The following is a 14,044-nucleotide window of genomic DNA, read 5'->3' on the forward strand; positions in this document are numbered from 1 at the left end:
CTTTTATGATGAGATTACTGGTTCTGTGGATGAAGGGAAAGCAGTGGATGTATTGTTTCTTGACTTTAGCAAAGCTTTTGACACGGTCTCCCACAGTATTCTTGTCAGCAAGTTAAGGAAGTATGGGCTGGATGAATGCACTATAAGGTGGGTAGAAAGCTGGCTAGATTGTCGGGCTCAACGGGTAGTGATCAATGGCTCCATGTCTAGTTGGCAGCCGGTATCAAGTGGAGTGCCCCAAGTGTCGGTCCTGGGGCTGGTTTTGTTCAGTACCTTCATAAATGATCTGGAGGATGGTGTGGATTGCACTCTCAGCAAATTTCCGGATGATACTGAACTGTGAGGAGTGGTAGATACGCTGGAGGGGAGGGATAGGATACAGAAGGACCTAGACAAATTGGAGGATTGGGCCAAAAGAAATCTGATGAGGTTCAATAAGGATAAGTGCAGGGTCCTGCACTCAGGATGGAAGAATCCAATGCACCGCTACAGACTAGGGACCGAATGACTAGGCAGCAGTTCTGTGGAAAAGGACCTAGGGGTGACAGTGGACGAGAAGTTGGATATGAGTCAGCAGTGTGCCCTTGTTGCCAAGAAGGCCAATGGCATTTTGGGATGTATAAGTAGGGGCATAGCGAGCAGATCGAGGGACGTGATCGTTCCCCTCTATTCGACATTGGTGAGGCCTCATCTGGAGTACTGTGTCCAGTTTTGGGCCCCACACTACAAGAAGGATGTGGATAAATTGGAGAGAGTCCAGCGAAGGGCAACAAAAATGATTAGGGGTCTAGAACACATGACTTATGAGGAGAGGCTGAGGGAGCTGGGATTGTTTAGCCTGCAGAAGAGAAGAATGAGGGGGGATTTGATAGCTGCTTTCAACTACCTGAAAGGGGGTTCCAAAGAGGATGGCTCTAGATTGTTCTCAATGGTAGCAGATGACAGAACGAGGAGTAGTGGTCTCAAGTTGCAGTGGGGGAGGTTTAGATTGGATATTAGGAAAAACTTTTTCACTAAGAGGGTGGTGAAACACTGGAATGCGTTACCTAGGGAGGTGGTAGAATCTCCTTCCTTAGAGGTTTTTAAGGTCAGGCTTGACAAAGCCCTGGCTGGGATGATTTAACTGGGAATTGGTCCTGCTTCAAGCAGGGGGTTGGACTAGATGACCTTCTGGGGTCCCTTCCAACCCTGATATTCTATGATTCTATGGTGTTGGAGGCATGAGGATATTTGTCTCTTGTGATTTCCAAGAGGAGTGCTGCTTTGAGAGAAGCCTCATAAAGAAATTAAGATAAAACTAAATTCGGTACTGCATTCTGAATTCTGTCCTTCAAGAAACTGATTATAATTGAATAACTATTTTGTTGATTTGTGAAGCAGCCTCAATTCCAGCTTGCTCTTCCATAGCTGTACCTAGACCTTAATTAGACCTGCCATGTTCAGATGCAGAATACTTATTTCTGGTGATGGTGTCAAAGGTCAGAACAACACTGCATGACTTTCAGATTCCATGTTGAGTTTTCAGGGTGAGCAGTTAGGAAAACAACTTTGTTAACTCAAACTGAATAGGGATGGTCTGTGTACATCATTGAGGATAATTACACATCTGACATTTCTAGAGACCCTTTTCTGACTGCTCACAGCCTACATCATATTATCCCTCTGGGCTTTCCTAGTATACAAGTCAGTGGGATGAAATGTAGAACCTCCTTAAACAAATGAAATATCCTCCTGCAACGTGCCTTGAAAAGCTCAAATGTGGCATTTTAGGAGCAGCTGTTTTCTGTTGCTTAATCTCCATGAGTGAAATGGAGGCAGTGAGATTGTGGAAAGAGTGGGAAGAACGTTCACTTTCATCTTCATAATATTAGAAACCCTTAATGTGTCTGAGGCAGGGCACAAATCTGAGACACTTCTGTACCTAATAAGCTTTATTAAGGTGTAGAAGCAAAGCTTTAACATTGTACCAAATGCTGATGTCTTGATCGTACTGTTGAGGTTCAGGTTCATAAAAGGAAATGATGGATTTTAGAGAACATCATTTGTGAAGTTTATAAACAAGCTTTTTTACATGGGCAAAGAGATTAACCTTTGGTCACTACTTGCCATAAGTGCCATATTAAGTTTTACAGCCACATGAAGGCTGGGTCTGTATCTAAGGTTAGCAATGGCACTTCTGTTAAATCCTGTTATCAGGGGTTTATCACTTGGTCTTTTTAAAAAATGCACCCAGGTGGTAATTGGAGTACAAGTCTATCAAGAACAACTTACTGTGAATAAATGTTTAAAACCAGTTAGATTTTAAATTGTCATGTGTTTTGAGGGGGGGGGGGGGGAATCAATTTTTTTTTTTAAAGCTTGAAACCATTTTTTGTGCTGATAAATGGTTTTGGGGAGGAAGTAAAGGGCCTTATTTTGAACTTTTGGGTTCTGACTGGGATGTATCACAACCTTAACTTTATTTAAACATAGTGCTGCTAGTACTCCTGGAATATTCTGTATATAAAGCTAAGGTGGGGGGAAGGGTTTCCTCACAAATCTGGCTTGGTCATGCTGTTATTTCAGCACAGTCTCCATTTCACTCATATGGAGAATTAACTTGGTATAATAATGAACTACTATGATGGTGCCTCTTCTGTGATGGCGTATCAAAGCTCTTGTTTTTGGGTGCCTCACAAGTAGAGCAGATATAGCTCTTACACCAAGGGAAGAGGTTTCTCTTGGCCAGACAGTGAAGCTTATTCTTTCAGTGAGCAATGAGGTGGTCGTAACGTTGAAATCTACAATGCTGCCTTTACACTGTTCCGGTTGGAAAATATGCTTAGTGTTGATTACCCTTTCTACTTGCTAATTAAAATCATCTTGTATCTTAAGCCTTTATATGCTGTTGCAACCCAACCCAACCCACCATCCTCCAGATTTAAGGGGTGAAAAGAAGTAAAAACAAAACCAAAAACCCCACTGGAGGAGTGGTTTTGTCCTGTCACTTCTCAGTAAAGATTTTGGATCATTAACGATGAATCTTGATTTTTGTGTCTTTGGAAAGATAGCCTAACTAATTTTCAACTAATTATTTGTGTGAGGGTATTACATCAAACTGCAACTGTAAATTTGCACTCCAGTTTCCTTTTAGATTGGATTCACTGCAGCCTTTGGACCAGATTTACAAAGGTATTTAGATGCCTGATGTTGCAGATAGACCACTAATTGGCTTAGGCACTTTTGCAAATCCCACTAGGTGACTATCAGCATCTTTTGGTGCCTAAATACCTTTGTAAGTCTGGCCCAAAGGTAGCTTTCGGACACTAATTTTTGGTGTGATGGGAGCAAACGTCTCTAGTTTGGGGTCAGTCAAGGATGACTGAAATAGTCTAGCAAGAGAAATCTCAACCAGTACCACTAACACATGACAGCAGTAATAGCCAGCTTGCCAAATGGAAAATACCTTTAAATTCTTAGTGCTGGGTCAAGCAGATGCTTGCTGGAAGAGCTGCTTTGCTTTACTATTCAGCAATTCAAAATGTTTTCTTTCACAAGCTAATTGTTTTAGACCTTTACTAATGTTACCAGGGTTGTTAGAATGTGATGTTACAAATGGGCATGAGAATGTCATTGCAAAGTGTTTTAAAGGCTGAGCTGAAACTAAGACATGTCCACAGTTTTCTTGCCTTGTATGAAAACTTTGTTTGTGTTTTTCCACCTGTAGGGTCCATTAAATAGCGAGTCTTCCAATCAGAGCTTGTGCAGCGTGGGCTCTCTGAGCGATAAAGAATTGGAGGTAAGCAGCCACTGTTCCTAATAGTCATCAGTTATAGGTTAAACGTGAATGGGCTAACAAAGCCCAGAATTAATTACATGAGCTGGAGATGAAGATTTCCTAGTTCAGGGCTTTTGTGTGGAACAGGCTACTAGAAGAATCTAGACTGAGTCCAAGTCGTATGGACGTTAGAGCATCCTGCAAGGCCCAGCTAGTTAAGGTTTTCTCATCATAACAGGTGCTTTTCTTTATTAAAGATAAAGGAGGGTGGTTTTACTGCAGTTAGAATGGTGGTTTGTGAAACTAAGCCCTCAATTGCTGTTTTCAGTACTTGGTAGCTGTTTTCAGTTGCAGTTTTGGGCAGACCAAAATAAAAGGGAATCTGCGTGGAAAAGTGCAAGTCTTTACCTACCCTCCTTCGCACTTCATGTACGTGTGAAGTTTTAGAAATATGTACAAGAAGATAAGGATTTATATAAACTGACATGTAGAATGAAAAGGAAATAAGGCATGGTAGTATTACATGCTTCCTCTTGGTTACTTTCAGTATATTTGGATTAAGAACTTCAAAAAACCAGCTAAAACAACGAAGTTGAACTGCAGTTACTTTTTAATTTAAATTAAGATTGCCAGTTAGTAGTGCAGGATCTAAATTTAAATAGTTTGTTTAAACCCACGATAAGATAACTTCCTACTTCACTTACCAGCCAAGTGCTGAGTTTTGGATCATATTTCCCCTTTAATACATTACAGTACAGGTATCAAGTATCTGATGCAGTCAGTACTGTAGGAATACACAGTATCTCGAACTCTGGACTTGACAGGTAAGTAAATTAGGAAATGGTCTTCAATTATTTGAAGATCATGAGTATTAAATATCTACATATATTTGTTTTGCTCTGGCTTTACAGTCTACTTCTAGTGAGTTTCACTTAGATTAACTAAGGAGATCCAGTTGTCTGCCACTCTTCACTTTTCAGTCTGTGGTGTTTTAGCAGTGGATAGGTGATCTTATATATCCTTGTGCAATTGGGTGAATGCGAATGACTACTTAAAATTGAATTTGGTAATTTAAGGATAATATGAAGCTAAAATACACTTGCATTCTCCTGTTATCTTATTGACACTGTTATAGAGCCTTTGGAATCACTATTGCACTAGGGTATTTGTGAGATGCTCCTGTCAGCAGTGGAGTGCAGATTCCTTTGACTTTGTACTGAGTCAGCAGTTTCTTGTACCAATATTGTATCTACATAGTGGCCAGTATCAAAATGTTGTCAGTGAGGATCTGTTCATTGTACAGATGTTATCATTCTATAAAGTAGCACACAGGTACAGTAGCTACTCTTCGTGTGTACAGCTTTTTTTTAAAGCACCAAACCACCATTTCTGCCTTCCCACCCCCAAACAAAACCAAACATCTCCATTAGGGACTGCTGGGTTGGCATGTTATGGCCTCCTCCATTCCTGTGGATCTTAGGTTTAACTTCTGGCTGTGTTAGCTTCATTCCTTTATCTCTTCAAAGTGGGTAGGTTGGTTTCTGTGTTTATTGTGTGGACATCAGTTGCTAAGAACCATGAATCTTAAGTTTGCCACAAAAGTTTTGGCGAAGATTTCTCTACTCTTTATTGTGCAATGGACACTGTGGCTTTCCTCCTCTGTAGTTCAGTGGTGGCTGACATGATGTGTAAACGTATAGCCTGGAAAAATTTTGGGCCCCTTTGGGATAAAATGTATGTGATAGAAATGACCAGTTTTTTTCTCTATAGCAACTTTGATAGGCTTTTTCTAATACATAGAACTTCAATATTTGTTTCCTTGTGTCTCACTTTGTTGTGAAGTCCTGCTGAAGGAACACTTCACATCTGAAACACTTCACATCATGTGTAAATGATTTTTCATGTAACTTATGCAAGACAGCACCTAGGTACTAAGAGCACTAGAAATCAGTTATTGAATGGGCTGCAGTCGGGTGGGTGGGATTTTCAAAAAGTGCTAAAGTGACTTAGGAGCATACGTCCTATTGAAAGGCAAAGTAAACAGACTGGGCCCAATTCCCAACTGTCCTGCATTTTATGTAGCCATTTAGAATAGTGAAAAGTGGGTGTTAAACACCGCTGTTCTGATTTGATTGAATTCTATGCTCCATCTGCAGCAGACTAAAAGACTACATGATGTACAGGGCAATGGAGAATCAGTCCTACTATGTCTAAGATAGAAAATAATCTTTCCCTGTTCCCACCCCCTTCTGATTTCTGACATGTTCTCTTATCTTTGCTGTGCATAGGTCTGAAGATAGTATCTCTCTAAGTACTGAGTGCAAAAACTAATGCACTTGGGAACTGGAACGACCATTGGGGACCTGCAGCCTATTTGTTTCATATTTTGGTCATTTTTTAAATTCTGGAATAACAGCAGAAATGTTAATTTTGAAGTATTTTTTAACAGACTCCTGAGAAGAAACAGAATGACCAGCGGAACAGGAAAAGAAAAGCAGAAGCATATGAGACCAGTCAAGGTAACCCATTCTTCTGACCCTTCACAGGATTTCCGACCAGCTGATAATTGGCCTCACTTTTTAAAGAGTCGTGGTGTCTAAGGAGAGTAATGGTTCATCTCAGGGGTGTGTCAGGCAGCTTATTAGGAATTTATTTGAAGTACTTGCAGTGATCGTGTAGTACTCCTTTGGGAGTCGTTCTTTCCATTGTAAGAAAAACATTCCGTCCTACAACAACTTACTGCAACATTTGTGTTTACTTCTAAACTCTAGAATTCTTATTGGAGATTTATGATGGGTCCACAGTGCACAAGGAGAGACTGGATGTGGGTCCTCATATGGGTTATGTGAATATCCTGTGCTTAGTCACATGGGAAAGGTCTGCAGCTGAAACCTCTCTCATTTTTGCTGTGCTTCAAAAAGCTTTCGTTCATTTTCTACATCTTGTTCCATGTAACATTGGAAACCTGCTTTAACAACCAGCTAGAGAACAAGTTGTACTCAAATGTATAAAACAGCAAATGTCGTCTTAAAGAAAAGAGTGAGTCTGATTTCAGTCCGAGCTCTCACGCTCCTCTTAGTGGGTGAACATTAGGAGGATGGAAGGAATAGTTATTCTGGAAATAGGAATCTGCTCCTACAACAAAATAACAGATTCTATTGATAGTAGACTGTACCTATAGTGTTTGGAAAGAGAGGTGGAACAACAGTTAAACTTTAATGAATCCGTATTAAATCACCATTATCTCTCTAGCTCTCATAGAATGATTGTGGGAAGCTTAATGTACTCGCAGTGAGTACAGTAAATTATGTAAAGGCAAAAGTAGATTGTGTATAGTAACCTTTATTATGCTGTTACCTTCAAGGAAGCTTTGAGAGATCCACATTGCACACTGTGAGAGCAAATATTTCCCTTGTTGTTTGCAGAGAAACAAATGTCATCTAACTGGGTCTATGTCAATTTTGGAATTAGTCAAACTGTCAACTCTCCTAATTTAAAAAAAAAAAAAAGTGTAGGGATTCTAATCCTGAAACTGACTATTGCTGGGTAGAAGCTCCTCTTCTGTACTAGGTGCTGTAAGAAGCACCTAAGTGTACATCTTTATTTACCGGAATAGGTTTCTCAAAATGGCATCAGATGTTTACATTTACAAATCAAGTTTTGCCTTCCTTCTCTGTTTCCCTTTCAGGAAAAGGCACGCCTAGGGGACATAAAATTAGTGATTATTTTGAGGTAAGCCTACTTAAAATTGAATTTTCAGAGAAATCTTTTCTTAAATCCTTGTTTGAGGTGTGTGTGTATATATATATAATATTTTTTTAAATGGAAAACTACACTGTATCTTAAGTTACTCTCACCACTGCATTAAATCATAGCTTCTGGTGTAAGTCATTCACTGTATCAATCTGATAGGCTTATGAGTTTGATTAGGGCAAAATATTTGAATCTTGTTTCTAAATTAAGCTAATTTCTATTTCTTTAACTTAAACAATTGACTGACCAAATGTTATAAATAGCAATCACTTAAAACCGTTTTGAAGCTGACTTCTATTGGGATCTGAACCTTGCCTCATGAGAGTGAGCCCCCTTTTGGCAAGCACACTGCAGTTGTATTAAAAGCCCCAGTCCTGCAAAGGGGTCTGCCAATAGAGTCCCATTAACTTAAGTAGGACAGATCCTGTTCAGAGTTAAGCAGGATCTTAAGTCTTTTCAGGATCAAGACTAAGAAGTTAGCCACACTGAGAGACCAGCTCCAAGCACAGAATGGAGATATCAAAACAGTGATGGGTACCTCTAAAAACTTTAAGAAAACTCATTTAATATATATTCTTGGCACTTTTTTTCTTTCCAAGCATGTACAAACTAGAACTTGTTACTTTTTTCATCCCTAACAACTTGTTCTTCACTTTATTCTGAGTAGTTAGTTGGCTTGGAGTTAGCAGTGCTTTTGCTAGCACCTCTTCCTTACTGTCTTCAGACATTGCTGAGTTAAAGCATGGCACAGTCCATAGTACAGGAACATAGGAACTTCCATACCAGATCAGACCAGTGTTCCAGCGAATCTGATACCCTGTTCCTGACTGCAACAGATGATTCAGAGCAAGGTGTAGATCTTCTTCTCCCCGCCCCCTCACACACATGCGTGTGTACAGAGTGCACAATTAGACATACCTGCCATGGGGAAGATCTTCCTAAACCTGGATTGTTAGAAGTTGACTTATCCTGAACCATATCCCTTGATTTAAAACAAGAAATTATATCTAATGTAGCTGTGGATATTTAACCATTGAAAGCATTCACAATCCCCTCTTGGTATTATGGGCATAATAGATAGAGTTTGTGCTCCTTTTCTTTTGTAAATGGCCAAACCTCAGTGAATTTTTTATTTTTTGTTGTCTTCAGTGTCCACTAAAACAGGTTGCTAGGGCTTATAGGGAAGGTCTTTATACTTAAGATAAATATGCAGCTTCTATCTCCTCCACCCCAAATCTTGCTTAAGCATAGTATCTTTATGAAGTGATTGATCATATGTGTCTTTTTGGTCAGTTTGCTGGGGGAAGTGGTCCAGGAACCAGTCCTGGCAGAAGTGTGCCACCTGTCGCCCGATCCTCGCCACAGCATTCCTTATCCAATCCCTTACCAGTAAGTATTCCCTCTGAGGAAGGTGCTAAATGATGCAGTGGATATGCCCCAGACAGGAGATTTTTTCTGAACAAATAGGGCAGAATGTTACCACAGTTACTGAAAGGGACTTGGATTTTGTTTAGTCTCTGAATTAGATTCAGTGATCCTTCAGTCTGTACAGAGCTAATAAACTGGATCATAGCTGTAAAACCAGCTGTCCAGGGCCTGATGTGGGCATGTTTGTTTCCAAGGAGCTAGTCCAATCTTAAACAGTTTATCTTACATACTTCAAACCCCAGATGCCATTTCTTGATACAGTATAGACAAGTTCTGTCTTAAAAGGTTGTGGATTGGCCTATGTTCCTAGTAGTAGAAAAAGTAAAAACTAACATTTTCCATTCTGTCATTCTGATGACTCTGCTTGTCTGTTGCATCGCTCTTCCTGCACAGTTTTGTCTTGTCTATTTCGATTGTGAGATTTTTCCAGAGAAGGGCCCGGCTTTCAATGTCTGCATGGTGCCTAGCTTAGTGTTATCCTGCTCTTCGCTGGGGTTCACAGAGCTGCTGAAATATAAATATATCCTTGTTAGTGCTGAAAAATATTTTATTCCACACTGATTTTTCAGATGCTTGTAGCTTTTGGGGGTAATCAGTAAAAGCTTTCCAATGTGTGTGCATGCCCATTCCCCAACTTCTTTCACTGAGAAAGTTTCATTGTGCCATTTGGTCCCTTTTGTAAGGTTCAAATGTGAAGAGAACCAATATTTTAAAAAATTTTAAAGATATTTCAGAAGCTGCTTTTCTGTTATGATCATGTAAGTACCGTTAAAAACCACCCTTTGAATATGGCCTGGACCAAATCCTCAATTTTTCTTGAGCATTAGGAGAACAGTGTGGCAGTTTGGAGTCTTTTCTGGAGCATAGTATACTGACAGTAAACCAGGTACAATGAAGCAAATGAGCTTTTTCTGGCTGATCTATTTTGAAGTCATTTGCATACCTCCTAAACTCATATTTGTCTAAATTCCAATGCTGAGTGCTCTGGGACCGTGCATTGTACCCTGCAGAGTGCCACAAAAGAGAGAGATTGGCCCTCAGAGTCCATCATTCATCACTGAATGAAACCCTTCCAGTGCGGCCTTAAAGTTACTGGGGAATTAAAACATAACAGCACCTCCCTTCTTTAAAAAGAAAAGTTAAATGCAAAAACCGCTTAATGACACCTCATGGAAGACAGTTTACATGCACAACATTCAAGACAATTCTTCTCCCCAGAATCTGGGATCCTGTGGTAAGTGCATAAGGGGCAGTCATTCCTTGAGTGCATTTTTTCGCATTTTAATATATTGAGTATATAGAAACCTGGAGAGAACCCGTCCCATGCAGTCAAAACTGATGTCACAGGCAGCATCAGCTAAGTCCATTGTCTTTTTTTACAAAGGTGCTTGTCATGAGTCTGTTGGCAGAGCGCCCTCTTCAGGAGCTATGTGGGGAGCACAAGCATGCATGTCTAATTGTCTCACACCCATGCGCACTGCAAGGTGTGTCAGTTTAGCAGGGCTGGCTGGTGCTCAGCCCTCTGACTGAGGCTGCTTGGCTATTTCTTCCGCTCATGGTCCCAGGTGAAAGAAACAGAACAGTCCACAATCACCAGACAAGGTAAAATAAAAGCATAAAGGAAAAGGAGAGCCTGTAGGTGGCTTCAATGAGGATATTGGCCTCTTAGTTCAGAGGGCCTGGGGCGGTATCTCAGTTCACCCCCGAGTGCACTGGTCTCCAGTGGAAGTCTCTCATTTGCCATCTTAATGCAGGGAATCAGTGTTCTGCTGTCTGCAAGGGCTGGGGCTCAGTTGGCTCTCATCCTCTCTGGGAAGCTCAACAGCCTGCTCCCTTCTCAGAGTTGCCCCCTTCTGAGTGGAGTTTCCCCCTTCTAACTCCTCCTCCAATGCTGGCATGATTTGCAGGTGTGGAAGGAAGGACCATCGTAGCCTGAAGCAGCTCCTTACCGCTTCCATGCTGGTGCGGGGTTTATATACCCCGTCACAGTGCTCTTCAGATTCCTTGTCTTCAGTCCTGGTTCTCCTTTCTCCTGCAACCATACTTTAACTTTATGCCTGTATTGTGGTGGTAGCATGCATCTGTAAGACCACTGCTTTGGCTACAAAAGGAAAAACCAACAACAGTAGGAACAGGGAAAAAGAGGAGAAAACTGAATATCGCTCCCAGTTTAGGGAATTAGTGTGTGGGTAAGGAAGGTGTTAAGCACCTTTTATTAAAAGACTGTAGTGGTTATTCACACTGCAGGGTAAGCTTGTCTGTGCCCTGGGCTAAGGGAGGAAAGGTAATATCTTTTAATAAGGTTGCTCAACTTTCCTAGACTATCCCTTGCCTACTTCAGATCCCTTTATCCCTCAGTTGCAGGTTGCAGATTTCACAGCCCACTGCTAAGATTTCAGCTCTTGCAATGTCCCCATCCCATAAAGCTCTCTATCCGAAAGGAAAGTAGTGTTTGTAATGCTGGGCAGAAAAAACGTTTTGGATGAGCAGTTTAAAAAAAAAAAGTTTTCTTTAGTTCATCTTTTAAAATCTGTGTCCTGCCTTTGCTACAATTGCCTAGAAGGAGAAGAGGCTGCTGGGTGGGAAAATGTGTAGCGATGAGGAGGGAGAAGTTTCCATATACAGTATTTTAATGAGGCAACATGCAGTGCACTGCTTCTGAGAATATCTGATCAAAACTAAGTTTAGGGCCACCACAGTTTTCTGTGTCTGATTCAGCCGCGTTCTGTGCTGGTGCCACTCTCCTGACCCTGAGTACTGTATCAAACAAAGTTAGATGAGCAGTTCTCAGACTTTAAGACCTATCCCATCACACCTAAAACAATCTAGTACTTGGCATTCTGCTGTCGTAATTAATCAGTGTAACTAATATCTTTTCTTGTTCTGATGGTACCATGCACAACAGTTAGAAACTCACTGTACAAGATGTGAAAGTGGTTTCTCCTTAGCTGCTATATATGGGTACTTCCTGAAAAGCTTTGAAATAGGGCTAGTGTTTACCTATCTTAGGCAGTTTATTTTTGCCATTAAAACAGGGGCCAGGTTACTATGACTCCTGGATCCTGATCATGGTTCAGTTGCTTATCTAGAGCAACTCTGCCTCGATTCACTAATCTGTAACATGGGTATACCTGCACCTCTTGTGAAGTTGGGTGGTTGTAAATGACTTTGAAAAGTACGAAGCATTTGTAGAATGAGGATGATACTGACCTAAAGTCCATTGAGATCTGTAAGAGCTAAGGATCATTGTTCTGAGCCTTTAAAGAGTGCAAAGGCCTAAATTAAGATAGTCTGGTTAAGGCTTTGAGTTTCCAGCTCTTTGCTTGAATGGCCCCAAAATGTGCAGACGTGGAGAAGGGCAGTATTTCCGTTAACTAGGGGAATCCTGTTCTGCACGTTCACATGCATTGCAGCACATTTCAAACATGTTATTCCAGTCACTCCTATTGACCTCCGCTATCAGAACGATCTTTCCAGGAGCTCTGCTTTTGTTAACAGATCCTCTCTTTGCTGGCTCTCCGTTCCTGAGCTGCTGCTTTGCTGACAACAGTTTTGGCAGAACCAGAGAATCCTTTTTTTTTTAAAGGTTTATTGTATTTTTTTAAATGTATTACAGCGGCGAGTGGAGCAGCCACTATATGGGGTAGATGGCAGTTCTGCAAAGGAGCCGCAGGAAGAACACTCTCCTCTGCCAACGCTGATGTCTATGATGCTGGCAAAACAGCGGCTTGAGAGTGAGCAGTTGGTACAGAGGGGAGCTGGCCTCTGTTTTGCTTTTGTTTCGGTGAGCAGTTTTTAAAAAACCCAAGCCCAGGGCAGAGGCTGTGTTAAGGGATTGGGAATGGGATGTGGAGTCTTTCAGCTCTAGGGCTCTGGTTTACATCCAGCCTGGGTTACTAGTGACAGTCTTTACCATCTAACAGCTGGTTCATGACCTATGTGAAAAGTTGCTTCCAGCAACTTTTGCCTTCTAGAGAAATCTGTCTGGTGTAGATGCTTGTATTTCAATTTAAGAAGCTAAATTGATAAAGCCGAAGTAGATTCCTGACTGATTTTAGGCTAAACCAACTACTCTCAAAGCTGGAGTAACTGCCAGTACGGCTGAGAGACCAGGTGGGTGAGGGAATATCTTTTATTGGACCAACTGCTTTTGGTGAGAGAGACAAGCTTTTGAGCTTACACAGAGCTGCTCTTCAGGTCTGGGAAATGCGCTCAATGTTGCAGCTAAATACAAAGTAAACAGATTGTTTAGCATAAGTAGTTAAACATATTTCAAGGGACAATTCAAAGGTGAAGCGGCCTGTTAACACCTCTCCAGTCATGGGGAAGTAAAGTGTGTGTGGGGGGGGGGAAGCTGGCAGAGGGGGTAAGTGGGTTATATGGCTGTAATAAGCCATAAATCCAATGTCTCTATTCAGTCCATAATTTTTCAGTATCTAGCAAAATTGTGCATTTAAGCTCCCAGGCCAAACAAGGACACTTTGCCAGAGAAGTAGACCACATCATGGAATGGGCCACCCAAATACCCCAAGTGAACCTGCTTCAGTACAGAAATGAAACCCTCTCCAGCCACACACCTCTAGTTGTCATTTAATTGCAGCAAGTGAGGCTTAGGTTGGGCATTAGGAAAAACTTCCTAAGGCTATGTCTCTACTGTGCCCCTTACATTGGTGCCGCTGCAGCCAGGCCATTGTAAGATGCACAGTGGAGACAAAATAAAATCACGCTGAATGAGGGGTGGTAGCTTCATCCACAGGGGAGCGGCTCCCGCTCCCGTTGAAGTGCTGTCCACACAGGTGCTTTTTGTCATTAAAACTTTTGTCGCTCAGGGCTTTTTGTTTTTCACAGCCCTGAGCGACAAGTTTTAACAATGAAAGTGCAGTGTAGACAAAGCCTAAGTGTGAGGGTGGTTAAGCACTGGAACAAATTGCCTAGGGGGGTTGTGGAATCTTTGTAATTGGAGGCTTTTAAGAACAGGTTAGTCCATCACCTATCAGGAATGGTCTAATTATTACTTAGCCCTGCCTTGAGTGCAGGGGACTGGACTAGAAGATGACCTATTGAGGTCCCTTCCAGTCCTACACTTCCATGTTCATCACCCTACAC

At 41.4% G+C, this 14,044-nt stretch overlaps 1 protein-coding gene across 8 annotated transcripts in view; it reads left to right on the forward strand.

The window, feature by feature from the left end:
* TLK2 (tousled like kinase 2) overlaps positions 1 to 14,044 on the forward strand; it is a 54,890-nt gene that overhangs the window by 10,060 nt on the left and 30,786 nt on the right. For 4 of the 8 annotated variants that reach the window (XM_073326026.1, XM_073326031.1, XM_073326023.1 and 1 more), the window contains 5 exons: positions 3,707 to 3,778; positions 6,207 to 6,276; positions 7,446 to 7,489; positions 8,804 to 8,899; positions 12,555 to 12,722. In XM_073326026.1, the coding sequence (XP_073182127.1) occupies positions 3,707 to 3,778; positions 6,207 to 6,276; positions 7,446 to 7,489; positions 8,804 to 8,899; positions 12,555 to 12,722 (450 nt within the window). The remainder of the gene's footprint in view (positions 1 to 3,706; positions 3,779 to 6,206; positions 6,277 to 7,445; positions 7,490 to 8,803; positions 8,900 to 12,554; positions 12,723 to 14,044) is intronic. The other 4 variants (XM_073326024.1, XM_073326025.1, XM_073326027.1 and 1 more) reach the window with 4 other exon arrangements.

Source organism: Lepidochelys kempii, chromosome 27 (assembly GCF_965140265.1).
Source record: "Lepidochelys kempii isolate rLepKem1 chromosome 27, rLepKem1.hap2, whole genome shotgun sequence".
NCBI classification, from domain to species: Eukaryota; Metazoa; Chordata; order Testudines; family Cheloniidae; genus Lepidochelys; species Lepidochelys kempii.